At 38.6% G+C, this 18,315-nt stretch overlaps 1 protein-coding gene across 5 annotated transcripts in view; it reads right to left on the reverse strand.

Annotated features, from left to right (window-relative positions):
- Positions 1 to 18,214, reverse strand: part of LOC110038479 — a 35,309-nt gene extending 17,095 nt beyond the window's left edge. For all 5 annotated transcript variants that reach the window (XM_020743336.1, XM_020743334.1, XM_020743337.1 and 2 more), the window contains exons 1-2: positions 17,788 to 18,214; positions 17,473 to 17,697 (exon numbers count right to left, since the gene is read on the reverse strand). In XM_020743336.1, coding sequence (XP_020598995.1) covers positions 17,473 to 17,697; positions 17,788 to 18,153 — 591 coding nt within the window. In that variant the 5' untranslated portion in view covers positions 18,154 to 18,214. The remainder of the gene's footprint in view (positions 1 to 17,472; positions 17,698 to 17,787) is intronic.
- Between the last annotated feature and the right edge of the window lie 101 nt (positions 18,215 to 18,315).

Raw genomic sequence — 18,315 nt, forward strand, 5'->3', positions numbered from 1 at the left:
TATATTTAAATTAAATTTTCAAATCAAATCAAATTTTCAAAAAGTTGACCGACATAATGGTGAGCCAAACCACTTGCGAATAACATGAATGTTTATCGACCAAGTCCATATGTGGCTTAACTTTAGGCTTTAAACCACCTCCCTCACTCTTCTGGTGGTGAGTCATCCTTCACTCAGCTTAGTATAGAGTTGTCGTTCATTCAGCCTAGCGTAGGGCTATCCTTCGTTTGGCCTGGTGTAGGGTTGTCTTTCGTTCGACCTAACATGATGATCGACTCAAATGCCTAAGAGAGTGACTTGTTTGACTGAACCTATGCCCTCTTTGACTGTGGGTCCCATTTATTTTGTCGTATATCTACATTTCTCTCTGAGATTCATGTGGTCAAAATCTTGTTGCACAACCATCATCATACATGTATAAGGAGATATATAGTATTTATTAGAATTTTAAACTAGAATAAAGGATACATGTTAAATTTTCTTTCTGTAGTGAATTTCTCAAAAAAGTTGAAGCAAACAACTGCATAGCTTTTTTCATGGTATCAGACCGACAGAGTTGATTTAGGTATTTTTACCACCAACTATACCCCTTTCTTACATCAAACCATATTTTTCTATTTCTTCAATCCAGCATACAAAATGGATCCTCACTTCAAATCATCATAACAAGTAGAATCCACTTTTCCTCAACAAACCTCTGCAATCCCCATTACACCTTCCCTGAGTTTCTCCTGACTGGATCCTCTATAGGCTTGATCAATGGAAGGATTCTCCGCCTCCTCCAAGTGTCGTTGGTACTAATCCAACGATCCGGATGGTGTTCACCCGGAAGAGTTCGTCAGATGCTTCGTCTATTGGGGTCTTCCCCTGCCTACGAGTGGTTGCTCTAGCGACTACAATGCATTTCAGCTTTCAAGCCTTGATCAAATCTGGGACAAGACTCCTGAGATGTCTGCAATCTACTGTGTCAGGGTCGTGGTACCTGTGATAGGCACAAAACTTGTTCAGGTTCCGTACTAAACTTTCGGCTCTCATTGGCTGGGATTTTTTGAAATATTTTTTATCTTGGATGGCCTCTACCAGCTCGGCCATTGAAATTCTCTCATTTTGGTTGGCTCCTATTGTGTCGGTGGTGGTTCGTTGTAATGAGTTGATCGTTGATCGGAGTATCAAGGTCGGCCATCTTGGTTGTTGCCTTTAGTGTTCCCTTTAATTTCACGGTGTGGTTGGTTGTTTCTGTAATGAGGACGTGTGGAAGGGCAAGGACCATCTTTCCCTCCAACAATTGTTTGTTGATGATCTCTTTTGCGACTGAGGGGTGGCGACATCAGTCTGTGCCTTCTCTCGTCGATTGTTGCTGATGTACTCCTCAATTGCAACTTGGTGGTTGGTCATCTCCAATAACTCAGCCAACGACTTCGGTTCGCACAGGCACAGAGCGTACTTAAAATGCTCGTTTTTACTCTTTACGCCAAGACAGTTTGTGCGATTAGGGCTTCTAGGTTCTGTATTTCTAGCATTTTCTGCTGGAACCTCATGATGTACGAGCGGAGAGTCTCTTCTTTCTGCTTGATCTGCAAGAGAGCTTGGGATTCTTCAATGGCTTCTGGAACTGACGAAGTGGGCCACAAACAGCCATTTAAACTTGAATAAAGAAGAGATAAATCCCGCAGGGAAGGCGTTGAACCACCTGAAAGCCGACTCCCTAAATGAGGTAAGGAAAAAACGGCACTTAAACGCGTCAGTGATCTTTAACATACTGAATGCTGACTCGAAAGCAGTCGCATGATCGGCTGGATTGGTGAGACCCATCTATGAGTCGAAGTTTAGAGCTTTCAACTTCTTTGGAGGTTCGGACTCAGAGATTTGTCAGGAGAAGGAATTTTGGGCTTGACGGAGAGTTGTGGTTCTTGTGATTCGATGCCTTTCTACTAGGGCTCACCCGGCACTATGTTGGTAATGGAAATCTTCAACCCTTTCTTCCATCGGTTAAGATTTTCGACTGTTGGGTGTTGATCCATATCTTTGGTCGTTGGGTGCCGGTTCATCCCGGTGATCGGGCTCTTGACAGCTATATTCCTAGGCATTTTCACTCTCTGAATTTTGGCTTCCCCTAGCCAAAGCTTCTTGAAAAGCACTTACTATTTGCTCTCTCGTTTCTAAAATCACTTGTTCTTTCAATCTCCCTTGTGCTATCTATGTTTACTTTATGGCCTCGTGCTTCTTCTTGAGTTGTAGTTTTTTTTCTCCTGTGTTATCTATGTTCACTGTATGGCCCCGTGCTTCTTCTTGAGCTGTAGGTTTTTTTCTGTGTTGCGCCCCTCTTCTTGTTGGTGGCGTGATCTCACACTCACCGCACATTTTAGGAAGTAGAATTCTAAAGTGTTTGAGGAATCACACCTAAGAAATAGCGTGTGAAATAAGGGGAATTTGAGATAGAAGAAGTGAACAGTAAAATGAGAGCATGTAACCTCTTTTCATAAAATGATTTGTTATTTATAGTTATAGAAGATACTCAACATGCACAATTACATCTATGACACTTCTCTATACAAAGAGACTTAGAGGTATTAAGTTCATTTGTATAATTTAATACATAAATATATTTAATAATAAATTAACTGATCGATCATGGTGACTCTTAGCCATCAATGCACATCCATTCGTTCGGTAGTGGCAAACCAACCTACATGTGAATAATATGAATGCCTCTTGACCAAGCTCGTCTGCGACTTAACTTTAGTTTCAAACCACCTCCCTAACTCATCTGGTGGTGAGTCTTCCTTTACTCGGCCTAGCATAGAATTGCCCTTCATTCGGTCTGGCCCAAGGTTGCCCTTCATTCGGCTTGGCGTGGAACTGTCTTTCATTCGGCCTAGCATGTCGATCGGCTCACATGCCGAAGGGAGTGACTTGTTTGACTGAACCTCTGCCCACTTTAATCATTATTTTGTCTTGTATCTATTTTTCTCCAAGATCTGTGCAGTCATAATCTCATTATACAACCATCATCATACATGTATAAGGAGATGTACAGTTTTTAATAGAATTTTAAACTAGAATAGGTTAAATGCTCTTCCTGCGGTGAATATCTCAGAAAAGCTGAAGCTGAAAACTGCAGAGTTTTTGTCATGGTATCAGAGCAGCAGAGCTGATTTAGGTATTTTACTGCCAACCGTAACCCTTTCTTACCTCAAATCCTCTTTTTTTTCTTTCTTCAATCCAGCAAAAAAATAAAAATAAATAAATAAATAAATATCCAGCATACAAAATGGATCCTCACTCCCAATCATCTTAACAAGTAGAATCCACCTTTCCTCAACAGACCTCTACAATCCCCATTCCACCTTCCCTATAATTTCTCATGAGAAACGTCAAAACCATCACAAACACTGCCATAACCACAGACAACCACCCAATTTGGAGCACTCAAATCGTACATCTTTTCGTAGCCAATTGATTCAACAGATTTCTGACTGAAAATTCCATTTGCCCTCAACAATTCAACCTCCGCTCCACACTCTAAAATCCGGCTACACACTATGGAAACTAAATGACCAAAAACTATCAGCAGCAAGTTATTCTAACATATTCCCACCATTCTCCCTCATATGCTCACTTTGGAATTACAGCAGACATATGGACAACATTAATCAAACGTTTTCAGTCCAGCAACATATCAAAGGTGAAACAGTTTAAAAACGAGCTACACCACACTAAAACGAAGAGACTGTGACCCAATACTTAACCTGTAACAAATCTTCGGTAAATCAATTAGCCGCAATAGGATGTAGATTGAACAATGAAGACATAGTTTTACATCCTCAACAGCCTCCCTAAAAACTTACCAATCCTTTAAAACAGCAATTAGAAACAGACCAGAAGCCACTCATATCGACACCTATAGTCCTTATTATGCAGTGAGAAAGTAAATATACAAACAGAAAATGCCAAACAACAATCAGCTCAATCATTGGCACTACTTTCCTCCAAAGGTCACAACCCAGATCAACTTACAGAGGCCGTGGAAGGAACTCCTATCAACCGCAACGCAGATACAACAAAAACAACAACAACATCCCAAACACACCCTCCAAACCCTCCTTGATATGTCAAATCTGCTGCAAAAAGGGACACTCAGCATCCCCTTGGTGGCACAGAACAAACCTCTCCTATAGTCCAACAAACCAAAACAAAAATTCAGTAATGATGGCAACTACAAACTCCAGCAATGCCGACTGCCGACTGGATTCTGGATACTGGTGCATCCTCTCACCTCACAAATAAATATCTACAGCTTCAACAACCAATAGAATACCAGGGATAGGGACCTGAACAGATCACGACTGGAGATGGCCAAACCCTTCCAATTACACGCCAAAGTCAAAGGAATATTACCAACCCCTAGCCGTAAGCTAGCTCTCTCAAAAAACTTTCATGTTCCTTCCATATCACACAACCTAATTTCAATTCACCACTTAACAGAAGATAATAAATGCTACATTCATTTTGATCCTAACAGTTTTCAAATCAAGGACTAGTACTCTCAAAACAATCCTTAAAAAGGAAATTCAGCAGCCTCTATTCCATACCATTTATTATGGCTCTACATTCAACCACCACATCCGTCAACTTATGACCTAATCTATCGAAGCTTATGTGTCTTCATATAGTCAGGTGAACCCATAACTTCCCACAAGTCACTCCTGCGGAGATATCATAAATTCTCATAAGTCACTCCTGCAGGCGTTGTCATTCCAAAGAACATACTGATAGAATAAGTATCCATCCATTTTGGGTAAAACTTGAGCTAGAGTTGCATATCAACATTGATTCTCGCAAGTTAAATCCCGAGCAAGTAAATCCATAATTTGCTTCTTCCACTCCTCGTACTTGGCTAGATGTATCTGATAAACAAGTGTGTCATGAATCAACTCTGGACGATATCTATGACAAACTGGGTCATACTAAAGTGTAATCACGCATGAGCGTCTACTTCTTCTCTAAAAGGATTCGGATCCTACAATCGAATGTTCTTTCCTCCAAAAATCCCAAGGTGATTTTCAATGCTATGATTTATCCTTTCTATCTGATCAATTGTTGGTGGGTATACTGCTGAAACGAATTTAGTACCAAAATAACTATATAGCCTTCGAAAAGTGGCACAAAAGAATCTCCCTGACTAAGGGAAACTCAAAAGGAAGGTTATATATCTAAAATTTTTAAAATCCTCTTTTTTGAGGTTGCCCTGTGTCAAGTATCGGCTCCTCAAACTCATAGCCCTTTTGGACATCTAATGTTAGTTCTGATGATACTCTTCTCAATACTTGCAAAAAGGCAGTTCGAGGCACCAAAACCGCATACTCTATATGAACGTCCATTACCTGAACTCACTATTTTTTAGAACAGCCTCGACTAATCAAGCTAGATCCCCCTCTCCTGGACTCCACTTGAATCACTAGCAACTCTTTCTCGTCGGCTTGAAGTTAAGGCTCATCTCTGACGTTTTCATCCTCTCCTTCATCATTATTTATTTTTTCAACTGCTCTCTGATCAATGAAAGAGATCATTATCCTAGTTGTGCAATCTGATTTCATATGCCCAAATCCGTAGCACTTAAAATACTTCCTAGCTGGGATGGATTTGGGAATGTGGATTGGCTTCATCTGTTCTCCAGTCTGAGCTAGTGTCCCCTCAGACGAGTTTAACTTGGATATTCTCCTAGGTTTACTTTGGCTGTAAGAATCTAGTGATGAACTTTGCTTGTATGATGAGGAGGTTTTCAGGTGATATTGCCTCTCCTTTATTGAAGTTATGGTCTAAACATCCTAATTATAACAAATTAGTAGGTATTGGCGCTGCATTTCTCATTTCATCTTAGGTCATGTAGTGATCTTACATTTTCCCTCACGCTAGCGTAAGTGTTTCAAATTTTCCCACCAAAACAACAATCTTCTTTAACTTGTTGGGAGCTATTTTCACCACTTTGTCTGATGAAATTTCCAGGTACTCAAAGCCAAGTTCTATTGTCTGAAGGCACTCGAGGAACTCTTCTAAATCCAAAGGGACCTTTAAAATATGATAAATTCACATTTACTTTAAAATTCTAGCTTCTCAGATATTTTAGGTCAAATATACGAGGTAGAAATTTTTATCCCAGTAATCCATAAGATGAAAGAAATTCACTTTATTTCTTAACTGTTGTGGCTATAGGTGATTCGTCCAAATTACCTTCTCTCAAAGTCGACAAGCTTCTGTTGCAGTTAGAGGATTTCCCGTTGCACATTCTCTATAGAAAGTTCTTGAACATCCCTTTGTAGATTTCTCAAAAACAACATCGTGGTATTTACTCTCATTCGGGTTTTCAACAATTGTCTCTTCGGTGGAGTGATAAGAGTTTGGGCGTAAGTAGGGGTGGAAGAGGGTGTAAGGATGGTTTGAGTGGTAAAGGAGGGGAAAATTTTTTCGAGAAAAGGGGGTGAGGCTAATTTGGCAACCCTATGTAGAACTAGAGTTAGGATATCTCTGATACCAAATGATAACAAAGTTAACCCAAATCAATAATAGTTAAAATATTATTGCTGAAATTCAAATAGGGAAGTTACAACCACACAACTGTAAGAGAAAATTACCACGACAAGACGCATAGAAATCTAAAATTACAACAAATGACAACACCAACTCAAACGAGGATGGATCGTAAGTGAGGGTGGTGGTTGTTGGGAGTCTGAAATGGTGGCGGTAAGGTGGGAGCGAGGAGCAAGTGAGAGGATATGACAATGAAACAGCAGGTCCTTGCTGTTCTGGGCGGCACCAAGGAGAAATTCAGGTTCCCGGAGGCTGAAACAGTGGATACGTTGCAGTGAGACGATGCATGAGGGTTGGGACAGTGGTTAGGTGGTAGTGACGTGGCCCGAGATGGCTTGAGCAGCAGCTTGTGGGAAGGGGAGGGGATTTTTGGTGGCTGCAACAGTGATGGCAGCAAGCGAGAAAGAAAGAATCGCAAGTGCAGTAACGAGGGAGGTTGGAACAGCGATGACAACGAGGACAAAGGCGGCAGATAGGCATGGGGCTGCAGGAAATAGCAAAGGTGCTATCCGGGGTGTGGTTGTAGTAGTTGTGGCAATAGGGAGGTTGCAGAGGATGGGAAGGTCGAGGATAGTGACCAACTCGGAGCAAGATACATCCGAAGCACCATTGAGCTCAGATACAGCCCTAGAAGGGAACACGAGGACGCCAACGGCTATCCTAACAAAAAAATACAAAAACTAACATAAATCATGAAAACAACATATTTATATACTTAGGATAAATATGAGTAGACCCCACTCCAAATAGAAGGAAAATCCACATAAAGTGTCAATCAGTCCTCCTAGTCCAGTCCAAGCCGCAATCTCCAGCAGTACTGTAGCAGGGATCGAGGATGGCTCCATGCGATACTGTAGCTAGAATCAGGGCACTGCAACAGAATACGCGGGAGTCCTTGTGGGCAGCCCCCGCGTCACCAGCGGCTAAATCATCCACATCAGTCAACGACCTCAGCAATCTCTCGCCAGCATCCTCACCTAAGCATAGGCTTCTAAAACTACAAATTATATTTTCCCATTCCAAATAATAGATCTACTCAACCCTTTTATCTACCGCATTGTGATGTATGGGACATGGCCCCAATCTCTTCTCTACAAGGATTTAAATACTATGCTCAATTCATAGATGACTACTCAGGGTACCTTTGGCTATTCCGTATAGTATCTAAATCTAAATCCATCCATAAATTCATACAACTTCACAAACTCTTTAACAATCAATTTAACACTAACATCAAAATCCTAAGAACTGACAATGGAGGGGAATACACAGCCCATGCCTTTCAACAATATCTACAAGACCATGGAATATCACACAGACTAAGTAGCCCATACACCCCCGAACAAAACGGTATAGTAGAGTGCAAGCACCACCCCCTCATAGAAACAACCCGCACCCTCTTACATGCAGCCCAAACTCACCTATCCCTCTGGCCACATGCTCTCCAGACAGCAGTATACATCTTCAGGTTACCCCCCAAAACCACAGCAGTGAACACTCCATATTTCCTCCTCCACAAAACCAAACCTGACTAGACACATTTCAGAACATTTAGATGTTCTGGCTTTCCTTGGCAATCCCCAAAGGCCCAAAAACTAGCCCCAAGGGCGCTTAGGCTACTCCATAATTCATAAAATCTATGGACCTTTCTACCAACGAGATAATCATACCCAGTCATGTGACATTCAATGAAATTTACTTCCCATATGCATCATCCCAACCTCCTCCACTCAACACAACCCAAAATACACGCCCACTACTTTTGGCACCTCCACATCTCCATATATCCTCAACAACACACACCAAACTATCTCCCACCAACTCAAGCCTCACCATAGTAACACAGAACCAAGCTCCACCACCATTTCAACTGCCAAACCAACTCCCACCAAAGCCTATAACGTTCCCCCCACATCCCATGACAAGATCTAAAACCAACACCCTCAAACCCAAAATCCTCCTCAACCTCAACACCACAGCCAAAATTCCCACCAACCCAACCACATGCTCAGGTCGTCAAAGGCTATAATTGGAAGAAGGCAATGTCAAATGAATTTAAGGCTATTCAAAACAGGGCATATGGGAGTTAGTCGGTCCACCGACTGATGTGTAGAAAATAACTCTTATATTCATTTATGTTTTACACATTTTTTATGGATGAAATTGCACTTTAAAGAAATATATTTTTATGTTTTCTTATAGGTACAACAGGTGTTGGATGTGAAGCAATGTGGAAGAGACTTGGAGCAAAGGAGTTTACAGGAGACTGGCGCCAGTCTTAGCTTGGTAACCCGAGAGGTTGGCGCCTAGGCGCCAGGCGCCATTAACTGTCTGAGACAGTTTTGGGTAGTTTGATCACATGTCATGGGGAGTTGTTCAGACGTCCAAGGAGCATTTGTATGCGATGTTTTATAGTCTATTTATGTGTATATGTAATATAAATGAAAGGCTGGCTGAAGGATTAAGGGAGATAGAGTTTATGTTAGGGATTTGGAGAGGACTTGAGTTGTGAAGTGAGGAGAGCCTTCAAGACAGCAGCAAGGTGTCAAGTGATCTTCGGTGGAGCATTTTTCCTAACTTTGTAAATGAGAGAAAGATAAGTGTTGTGTGTTTGATGTATTGTATTTCTTTGTACACAATCATTTAGTGGAATTCTCTTGTTTTCAATGAAGCTTTGTGATATGTTCTTCATGCTTTCTGAGTAGTACTCTTTACCTTATCTTGTGATGTTTGAGTATGATGTATAGAAGTGCAAAATATTTTCAAAATTGTTTTTGAGTATTTAATGTGATGATTAACCTTCAAAACTTCATTTTCTTTTCATTCTGGCCAAGTGAATTATTAAAATTATTGTGATACATAAGACTCGAGAGAGCTATGGTAGAATCAATTAGGTTAGTCACAATGAACTATAGGGTATGGTGCAAGTACCTTGTAAGTATATTCAAATGCTAGGAAAATAGTCTTTGAACAATTTAAAATGGGTTTAAGGAATTAAAGTCGTTTTAGTCAATATTCTTTATGCACTCGAGAGAAGATAAAGAAGAGAGCTACTTCTATTTATCACTAGCCACATTTACAATTAACATTTTACATTTCGTATGCTCCACTCAAATCATTATAAGGGAGGGTAACTTTATAACTTGATATTCACCAATCTAAATAGGTTAAGTAGGATTTCTGTAGGAATTAACATTTAAAATAGTTTGCAACTCAGTAGTAATTTGTAGAACTTTAACCTAATCTCAATTTCAGACTAAGAACAAAAACTAGTAGGCTAGCACTTTTCCTAAATCTAATTCCCTCGTTTCCTGTGGGATCAACATTTCAAACTCAAAAATCTGATATTAATGATACGACATGTACACTTGCATGAGCCCCCAAAGTGTGAGTACACCTGAAAAATGGTATCACCAACCAACACTCCAATTCGAAGTTTCAAATGAACTTTCAAAACTAAAGCGCACTCCAACAGAACCATTGCAAAACATAAAGTCCGTCCGATAACACAGAGCAACACCCAAGAATATGGAATCAACTATGTTGAAACTTTCTATCAAGTTGCCACTATGTCAACCATAAGAGCTCACATATCAGTAGCACTCTACAAATCCTTGAAATCCAAGCAATTATACATTTTGAACACCTTCCTTCATGGCACATTGGAGGACACCATTTACATCGCACAACCAAAAGAATTTCAAGACTCTCAAAACCCCCACCACGTTTGCAAATTACGCAAAGCCATATACTACTTGAAACAGGCATCACGGCAAAGGTACTACACTCTCACTGGCTTCTTATAGTAACAAGGCTTCACTCTCAGCTCAGTTGACCCATTACTACTCGTGAACAAAACGGAAACACGATTGCTCCTCATACTTATATACGTCAATGATATACTCATTACAAGGAATGACACAAAACATATCCAACACAACATTCAAAACTTAGAAACATGCTTCAGCATCAAGGACCTCAGCCACATATCGACACTCCTAGGAATTTAGTTTCACACAACCTCACTGGGTACTGTCTCCATCAACAACAATACATTCTGGACTTCCTTAATTGCACATGAATGCAGAATTGCAAACCAATTTCAACACCAACCACAAGAAAACAACAAGTTGACTCTAACTTTCTTGCCCCATTCGCAGAGATTACATGGTACAGGCAGATAGCAGGATCTCTACAATATCCAACCATAACTCGACCCGATATAGCATTTGCCACCAATCAAATTGGCCAACACATGCAATCCACCCTCCAAATACAATACTAGAAAATCAAACGAATACTTCAATACGTGAAAGCAATGCTCGCACATGGCCTACAAATCACCGGAAAGGAACTTACTTTGATGGCATACTCGAACGTAAACTAGGCCAGCGTCAACACCAACTGGAAATCCATCACCGGCTACTGCTTGCTACTAGGATCAACACAAATCCTATGGACAGCCCATAAACAAACCACAGTTGCACAATCCTCCATAGAGGCGGTGTATTGTGCCCTCACCGCAGCCACACAAAGTTAATCTAGCCCTGCCGACTAATGTACGAGCTTGCATCTCCCACAATCAACCTACCCCACTTCATTACGACATCACTTCAAACGATAGATATAGCCCACAAACCAATCTTCAAATGGCACACCAAACACATCAAGATCAATCTTCACTTCACCCAAAACTATACCGCCACCAACACCCTAAAAATTAGACATATGAGCTTTGAGGATCAACTCACATACATCCTAACCAAGAATCTCTCTATTTCAATATTTACCAAGCTCGGGGACAAACTGAAAATCCATGCCCACAAATACTCAATTTGAGGGGGCTCGATAGCATTCCACATTCTCTACAGGACAACATTTGTTACAACCTCCACATGAACAAACTATCCTAGCCACAACAACCAGGAGAAATCCTGACCGCTAATCACATCCACAAACACACCACTCTATACTATATATATACTATCATCATACAAGTATGAGGAGATATATAGTTTTTACTTGAATTTAGACAAGAAAATTGGATACGGATTAAATGCTCTCACTGCGGTGAATATCTCAGAAAAGTGTGACAAATGTTTTAATTATAATAAATGCATACAAAGAACACATTAAGAATCATATAATTAGTTTGAATTATTTGTATTATGTATTAAAGATCATTTAATACATAAGAGGTCTTAAAGTATATGAAAGGAGAATTAAAGATGATTATTGAATACAAATAAATCTCTCTTAAACTTCTCTTCTTTCTTTTCTCCCTTTCCAAATGGGTTCCAATTCTTGCCTCTTTCTTGTGCCTAATATGCATCAATTGGTATAAGATAACGATCATGCTCGTCAGCCTCTTTTGAAAGCCCTCATCTTCCTTATCATGCAATCCCTACTTGTGTGATCCCGTTAAAATCAGCACCCACCCATGATAGCAAACAACCCATAGGTTCATCCTCATCAATACAGACCCTCACCCTCAGCTTTTATTGCTACATCATCCAATGGCATCCAAATTTACCCAAATCAATCATTCCCTTATTCACAAATCCAACTTTTCTAACCAAACGTAAGGCCTCAAAGCCTCCCTACATATCCCATATAAAATTTGACGTCGATATCAGCATGATTACACCCCCTACATGCAACACATCATATAACAACAATCATGTCATACCAAAGTTTCTCATGCAACTACGCCATATTTGTTGTAGGCAATTTCCAGCCTATCAACCTTTACTTCATCAAAACAAATGAGACCCCATCATATTGCAAATTGCTTATGATCCGCCCTATGTCAAATCAATAATAATGATCTCCATGTCGTCTCTCGAGGTTGGGAGAACTTTGACCTTATCTGTCGAAACTTTCGTCTCCTCATAGTAGTAAGGTCGGCCTTTTTTAAGATTGTGGAAATGTTGAAAGCTCCCGATAAGTCAATCATGCAGTCATTGTCATTTCAAAGCACATCATGATAGAATAAGTATCCATCCGCTTTTGGTACAACTTGAGTTTGAGCTGCATAAAACATAGATTCTCACGAGCCAAATCTGAAGCAATTAAATCTATAATTTGTTTCTCTCAATCTTCGTACTCGACTGGATGTATATAATAACCAAGTCTGTCAAGAGGAATCAACTATGGGATAAAATTTAAGGTAGGTTGGACCATATTGAAGTATAAGCACTCAGGAGATGTCCATTCTTCTCTGAAAAGACTTGGATCCCACTGTAGAATGTTGTATTCTCCACAAATCCTAAGGTGAATTCCCATGTAATAGTTCATCCATTATGTCTGATCATTGTTGGTGGAAGCACTGTTGATTTGAATTTAATACTCAAATGACCTCATAACATCTTCTAGAAGTAGTTTGAAAACTTCTCATCTCTGATATATTGGACATTCCTCAATAGGAGCAACTCAAGAAGCTTATATATCAGAAAAATTTAAAATTATCTTGTTTTGGGTTGTATTGTGTCTAATATCAGCTCTTTAAACTCATACCCTTTTGGACATCCATTGTCAGTCTTATTGATGCTCCACTCAATGCCTGCAACATGACAGCTCAAAACACCACAATCCCATACACTGCATGAACACTCATTATCTCGGACTTACGAACCTATGGAACAGCTGTTATCAGCTCAGATGTGTTCTCTGATGAGTTCAATTGAAACCACTAGTGTCTCTCCCTCATCGGCTCGAAGTTGAGAACCTCTCTGTAATCTACATCTTCTCATAAAACACTGCTTATTTCTTCAAGTACTCCCTAATCAGTAAAAGAGGTGATTCTCCTAGTTGTGCAATCTGATTTGGTATGCCCAAATCCGTGATACTTGAAACACTTCCTGACAGTGATGGATTTGAGAATGTGGATTTGCTTCAATTTTTTTGTACTCCGAATAAGTTTCTCCTCGGGAGAAGGCTTGGACGCTTCCCTTTGTGTACTCTTGTGATTCGATGCAAGGTTTAAAACTCTGCTTGTAAGGTATGGCGGACATCCTTGAAATATGCATATTGCATTAAAAGTAAAGGAGTACAATAAGTCCAGTAAACATACCCTTATGCATGGTCAAATGAGGCCCTGCCACCCCAGAGAATAGCAAAAAGTTTCAAAGATTCGGGCACCAAAGTAAAGAAAAAACTAATGTGAAAGGGCCCTTTGGGCACAAAAATAGGCTGCTTGGTTGAGTTACTTAGGAACAAACTGAAACATAGCCTGTCTAAAGAAAGAAAGAAAGAAAATAAAAGGCAAAACAATGCTCATAAGTGGCTCCCCAGCTACATTGTTTCTTGGAACGTCGCATGAAGTTGATGATATTGGTTTTGTCCCCCTTAACAATGATTCCCTTGACCTCTGTAATACACAGTTTTATGATGCCTCGGATAGATAAAAGCGCTTCAAACACCACAATGTCGCTATCCCAACGTATCATATGTTGCCCCATTTTGTATAAAAGTTGGACGGTCTTATCCCGAAGGACAACCCTCGTGCGGCCAGTGATCCTGCAAGAGAGTACCAATTGCATTCACCTTTATCTATCCCGGAGGAGCGGGGGCACCAAGAGAAGGGTAGAGACAGTAAGTTGGGGTGTGAACATCTGGTTTGTTTTGCTGATAGGCACTGGCGTTGTATCTCCGGTTTCATTATTGACATGTAGTGCTTCAAATTTTCCTACCAAAATAATGAACTCTTCTTTAAATTGTTGATGGCTAGTTTCACCATTCTGTCTGATGGGATATCCTTGTACTCAAAGAAATGTTTCACTATCTGAAATCATTCGATGAACTCGTCTGGATTCAAGTGATAGATAAAATTTAACAAATCCATCACTATTTCAAAATTACGGCTTCTCAAATATTTCATGTCAAATCTTCGAGATAAAGGTTCTTCATTCCTTCAGTCCGCGTGGTGGAAGAGATTCACTTTATTCTTTCGATCTAAAAAGTAATTGTTGTGGCTATGGGTGATCGGTCTAGATGGTATCCTTTTCTCTATTTCACTAATTTATTGTAGCATTTGGTGAATTTGTCACTATATCTCTTCCATTGTGAACTCCTAATCGGTGTTTGGCTATTGTCTCCTCAGTGACATGGCTAGGATTTAGGTTTTGGGTATGGTAGAGGGTGAATGGGGTGATGTAGGGTAAGAAAAAAACTTTTGGGCGGAGATATGGGGATGCCAAAAATCCTAGGATAGGAGTAGGGTTAGGATAGCTCTAATATCAATGCTACCAAAGTTAACCCAACTATAATAGAAAAGGCAAATATTATTACTCAAAAGCAAATAAATGTTACAATCAGCGACGCTGAAATAGAAAATAGCAATAAACATGACACTAGTTCCAATTGGCACTGGATTGAAGGGTGGTGGTGGTGGTCGGTGGGGGTCAGTAAGGTAGTCGAGTGGAGAAAAGGGTCAGTTGACAAGCCAAAACAGCAAAGCTTTGGGATTAATAACCCCCTACATATCCTTCTGAGTATTATTGTATAATTGAAGTTAATAAGTTATAAAAATTATTAATGGAGAATTTAAATAATAAAATAAGATATATATTCAAAGAGATGATAAATTGGAATTATAATTTGATGATTTTAAAAATTTTTTGATGGAACAACATGATAATGGATTATTAAAAAGAAAATTTGATTGTGGTGAAAAATTCTAAATAGGATTTGCCTGTGTCAAGTTGAGAACATTAAACAAAACATTTCTTGAGATGCATCCTAAGTATTATCTTATTGTGTGATTATATGTTGTGTTATCACGTTATATAATTTATATATGTTGTGTTTTGCGTATAACTATTGTCATTTACAAGGAAATGCACATCCGTAGGGTACTTTGTGGGTTCGAGTTACCTATGGAAGCGAAGAGGTGAACAATCGCGAGGCGATGGATGATGACTTTTGAGGGTAGTTTTCTATTTTTTTATTATATTTTTTAAGTTCTTTTAGTTTTAGAGTTAAAAGAAATTGGGATTAGTGGTATAGTGTTTTCAGATGTATTTGTACTTGTTTAGTACGGTTGTCTTAGTTGTATTGTTTTGTTTTAGATGTTATAAACTTTGTGTTTGTGTTTGCTTAAATTTTTACTTAAAAGTCATTAGTTTATCCATGCCTGTGTAATTAACAACTAAAAGTAGTTTAATTAACTTAGATTTATTCCCCTAAAGTTTGCTTTTTACATTTATACCACCCCAATCTTTCATATCATATCAAAAATACTATTATTATAACTTTTAAAAAGTGAAATAAACATTTTCATGCATAGATAAGGTGACATATATGTAAAAATTGAAGTTTAGTTAGATATGTAAATATAAAAGAACTGAATGGCATGAGTGTATATTTTCCTGAAAAAATAAATTTAACAATAAGTTAAGTACATACATCAAGAGAAAATGATCTTTTTGTACTCCTATTGAAAGGAAACATAATTCGGGAACAACCAACATGATTTTATTCATGTTATAATTATTAATGAATAATATTTAGATATTTAAAAAGTAAATACTTTCAACTAATTGGTGGTTAGCATATGACCAACTTCACCCTTAATAAAGTTTTGTGATTAAATGGCTTAGCCTTACATTGAATAATAGGAGTGTATTTGAACGTGTAAGTACAAAATAAATTTTTTAATTGATAATTATCATAAAATTTTAATTTAATTATAGCCTCATGGCAAAAGATAAACTTGATTTGAAAATATAGCAAATGTGGTAACAAACTTTTAAAATGATAAGAAAAATGCTAAATGGGTGGTTAATAAAAAAAAGATGATAATTAAAAGGAAATAAATGGATTAGTTATCAGTGAGAAATGTTTGGCATGGTATAATGTTATAAAATTCACTATGTTTAGGTGAAAATTGATAATATTCGAGAGCAACAAAAAAAACAAAAAGGAAAGAATAGATGATGAGATTAATAATGAAGATTATAATTTAGAATATTATAATATTGATGAAAGAAGCAAAGCTTTTTTCACTAATGATGAAGATAATGCTTCTCAAGAGGACAAGTTTAACTTCTTACAAAATATTAGAATTCCAAAAATATATAACATATAAATTTTAAATGGTTGATGTGTTGAGCACTCAAAACTTAAGCATCTCTTTTGTTATTTTTTATTATAATGATAGTTTATTTGTTAAGCCAATAGCCTTTCACATTTAGCTTAAATTTATTCATAATATCTTGCACTATATTTCAAATAGTGTGAGGCATGCAATGTACAATACACCATAGCTCTACGAGGACATTTGTATTATGACGTGCTATTTTCCATTGACAAAGTTTGCATTGTCATCTAATATACTTATAAAGATTTGCTTTAAAATAATTTGTCTATTTATGTTATTAAAGTCACACCCTGTTCTACTTATCAAGTAACAAAGAATACCTGGGATGGCAATGTGAGTCAATATTGTCAAGGATGGATGCAAACTTAAGCACAATACTTGCATAAATGGAGACTTCAATATACTACAAAATGAAAGCTTCGACACACTTACAGAGTTGATTCAAATTACTATCAAATGAAAACCTGTTAATAATTCTTAGGCTGGTAAATTTCCTGGAATATTGTAAAGAAAGATATAAAATTTGACATATTACTTAGATAGAAATCTAAGCAGACATGGCATACTTACTAAATCATTGCAAACTATGAACTTCTACCATCATATTTTAGCAAAATTACAAAAAAATAAGACCTTCGTTTACTAGTTTATTGCAAAATTAGAAATTGTCTATATTTGTAGTATTTTAAATATTATCTCGTATAATCAAAAATAGAAAAAGCATTATCCTTATTCTCAAAGGAAGTATACCATGGAGTATAGGTCGAGTAGACGGATATACTTACGGAAAAGTTATCCGAGATAGTCTGTCGATTAAGAGAGGCCTCTACGATGGTCGTGAACTTGTACAGGATAACAGCGATTACCCCAGCTGTAATCCCTCCAAGCAAAGCCTGAATAGGGGAAGGCGGGCTCTTAGCTTCACCGGGACCAACTCCAATTGTTTTCAAGCTTTCAAAAGCTTCTTCCGTTATTCCCTTCACATTCGTCGTCCCCGTGGAGCGCACTCTCTACAGAAGGTTTCCAATATCACCCAATAAGTGTTCGTCAAAATTACGCACTGAAACAGAGACACAAAGAGAGATGAATGAAGCTAGCACCAGCTCCTTCGCCCGCTTAGCTCTTCTACGAAGCGAGCGGAAGAGAAAGACTGTTATGGCGCCGGTTAGAAGAACACTGGTTGCAGTTTGCAAGGGGGTCAGACTGTCATTGATTGCAAAGAGGGATGAGGAGGAAGAAGAAAGAATTTCGACGGGTCCTTCAGTTTCTCCGATTGGAGATGGTGGAAAAAACTCGGGAAGCTCTGCGAGCCATGGCCGGAAAACGGCCGCTAGTGGCGATTGCCGGAGAGAGATGAAGACAAGGGGAGAATGGAAAGGAAATATAGGAGAGGGACGATTTCGGACAGGGGATGTTAGTGGAGCAAGGGAAGATAAGTGCAGAGCTGAGTGATGGGCATGCAGCATCGCAGACAGGGTAGTAGGCTAGGGGATGAGGAGGATGGAAGGAAAAGGATGATTGATTGCGTTATTATCTATTTCCCGTGTGAGAAGGCTTTTTTTTATGTTTTTTAGGAATTTAAACTTTAAAATATTTTTTAAATCTCAATAAATATATATACATATATA

This window comes from Phalaenopsis equestris, unplaced genomic scaffold (assembly GCF_001263595.1).
Source record: "Phalaenopsis equestris unplaced genomic scaffold, ASM126359v1 Scaffold232953, whole genome shotgun sequence".
Classification (NCBI taxonomy): Eukaryota; Viridiplantae; Streptophyta; class Magnoliopsida; order Asparagales; family Orchidaceae; genus Phalaenopsis; species Phalaenopsis equestris.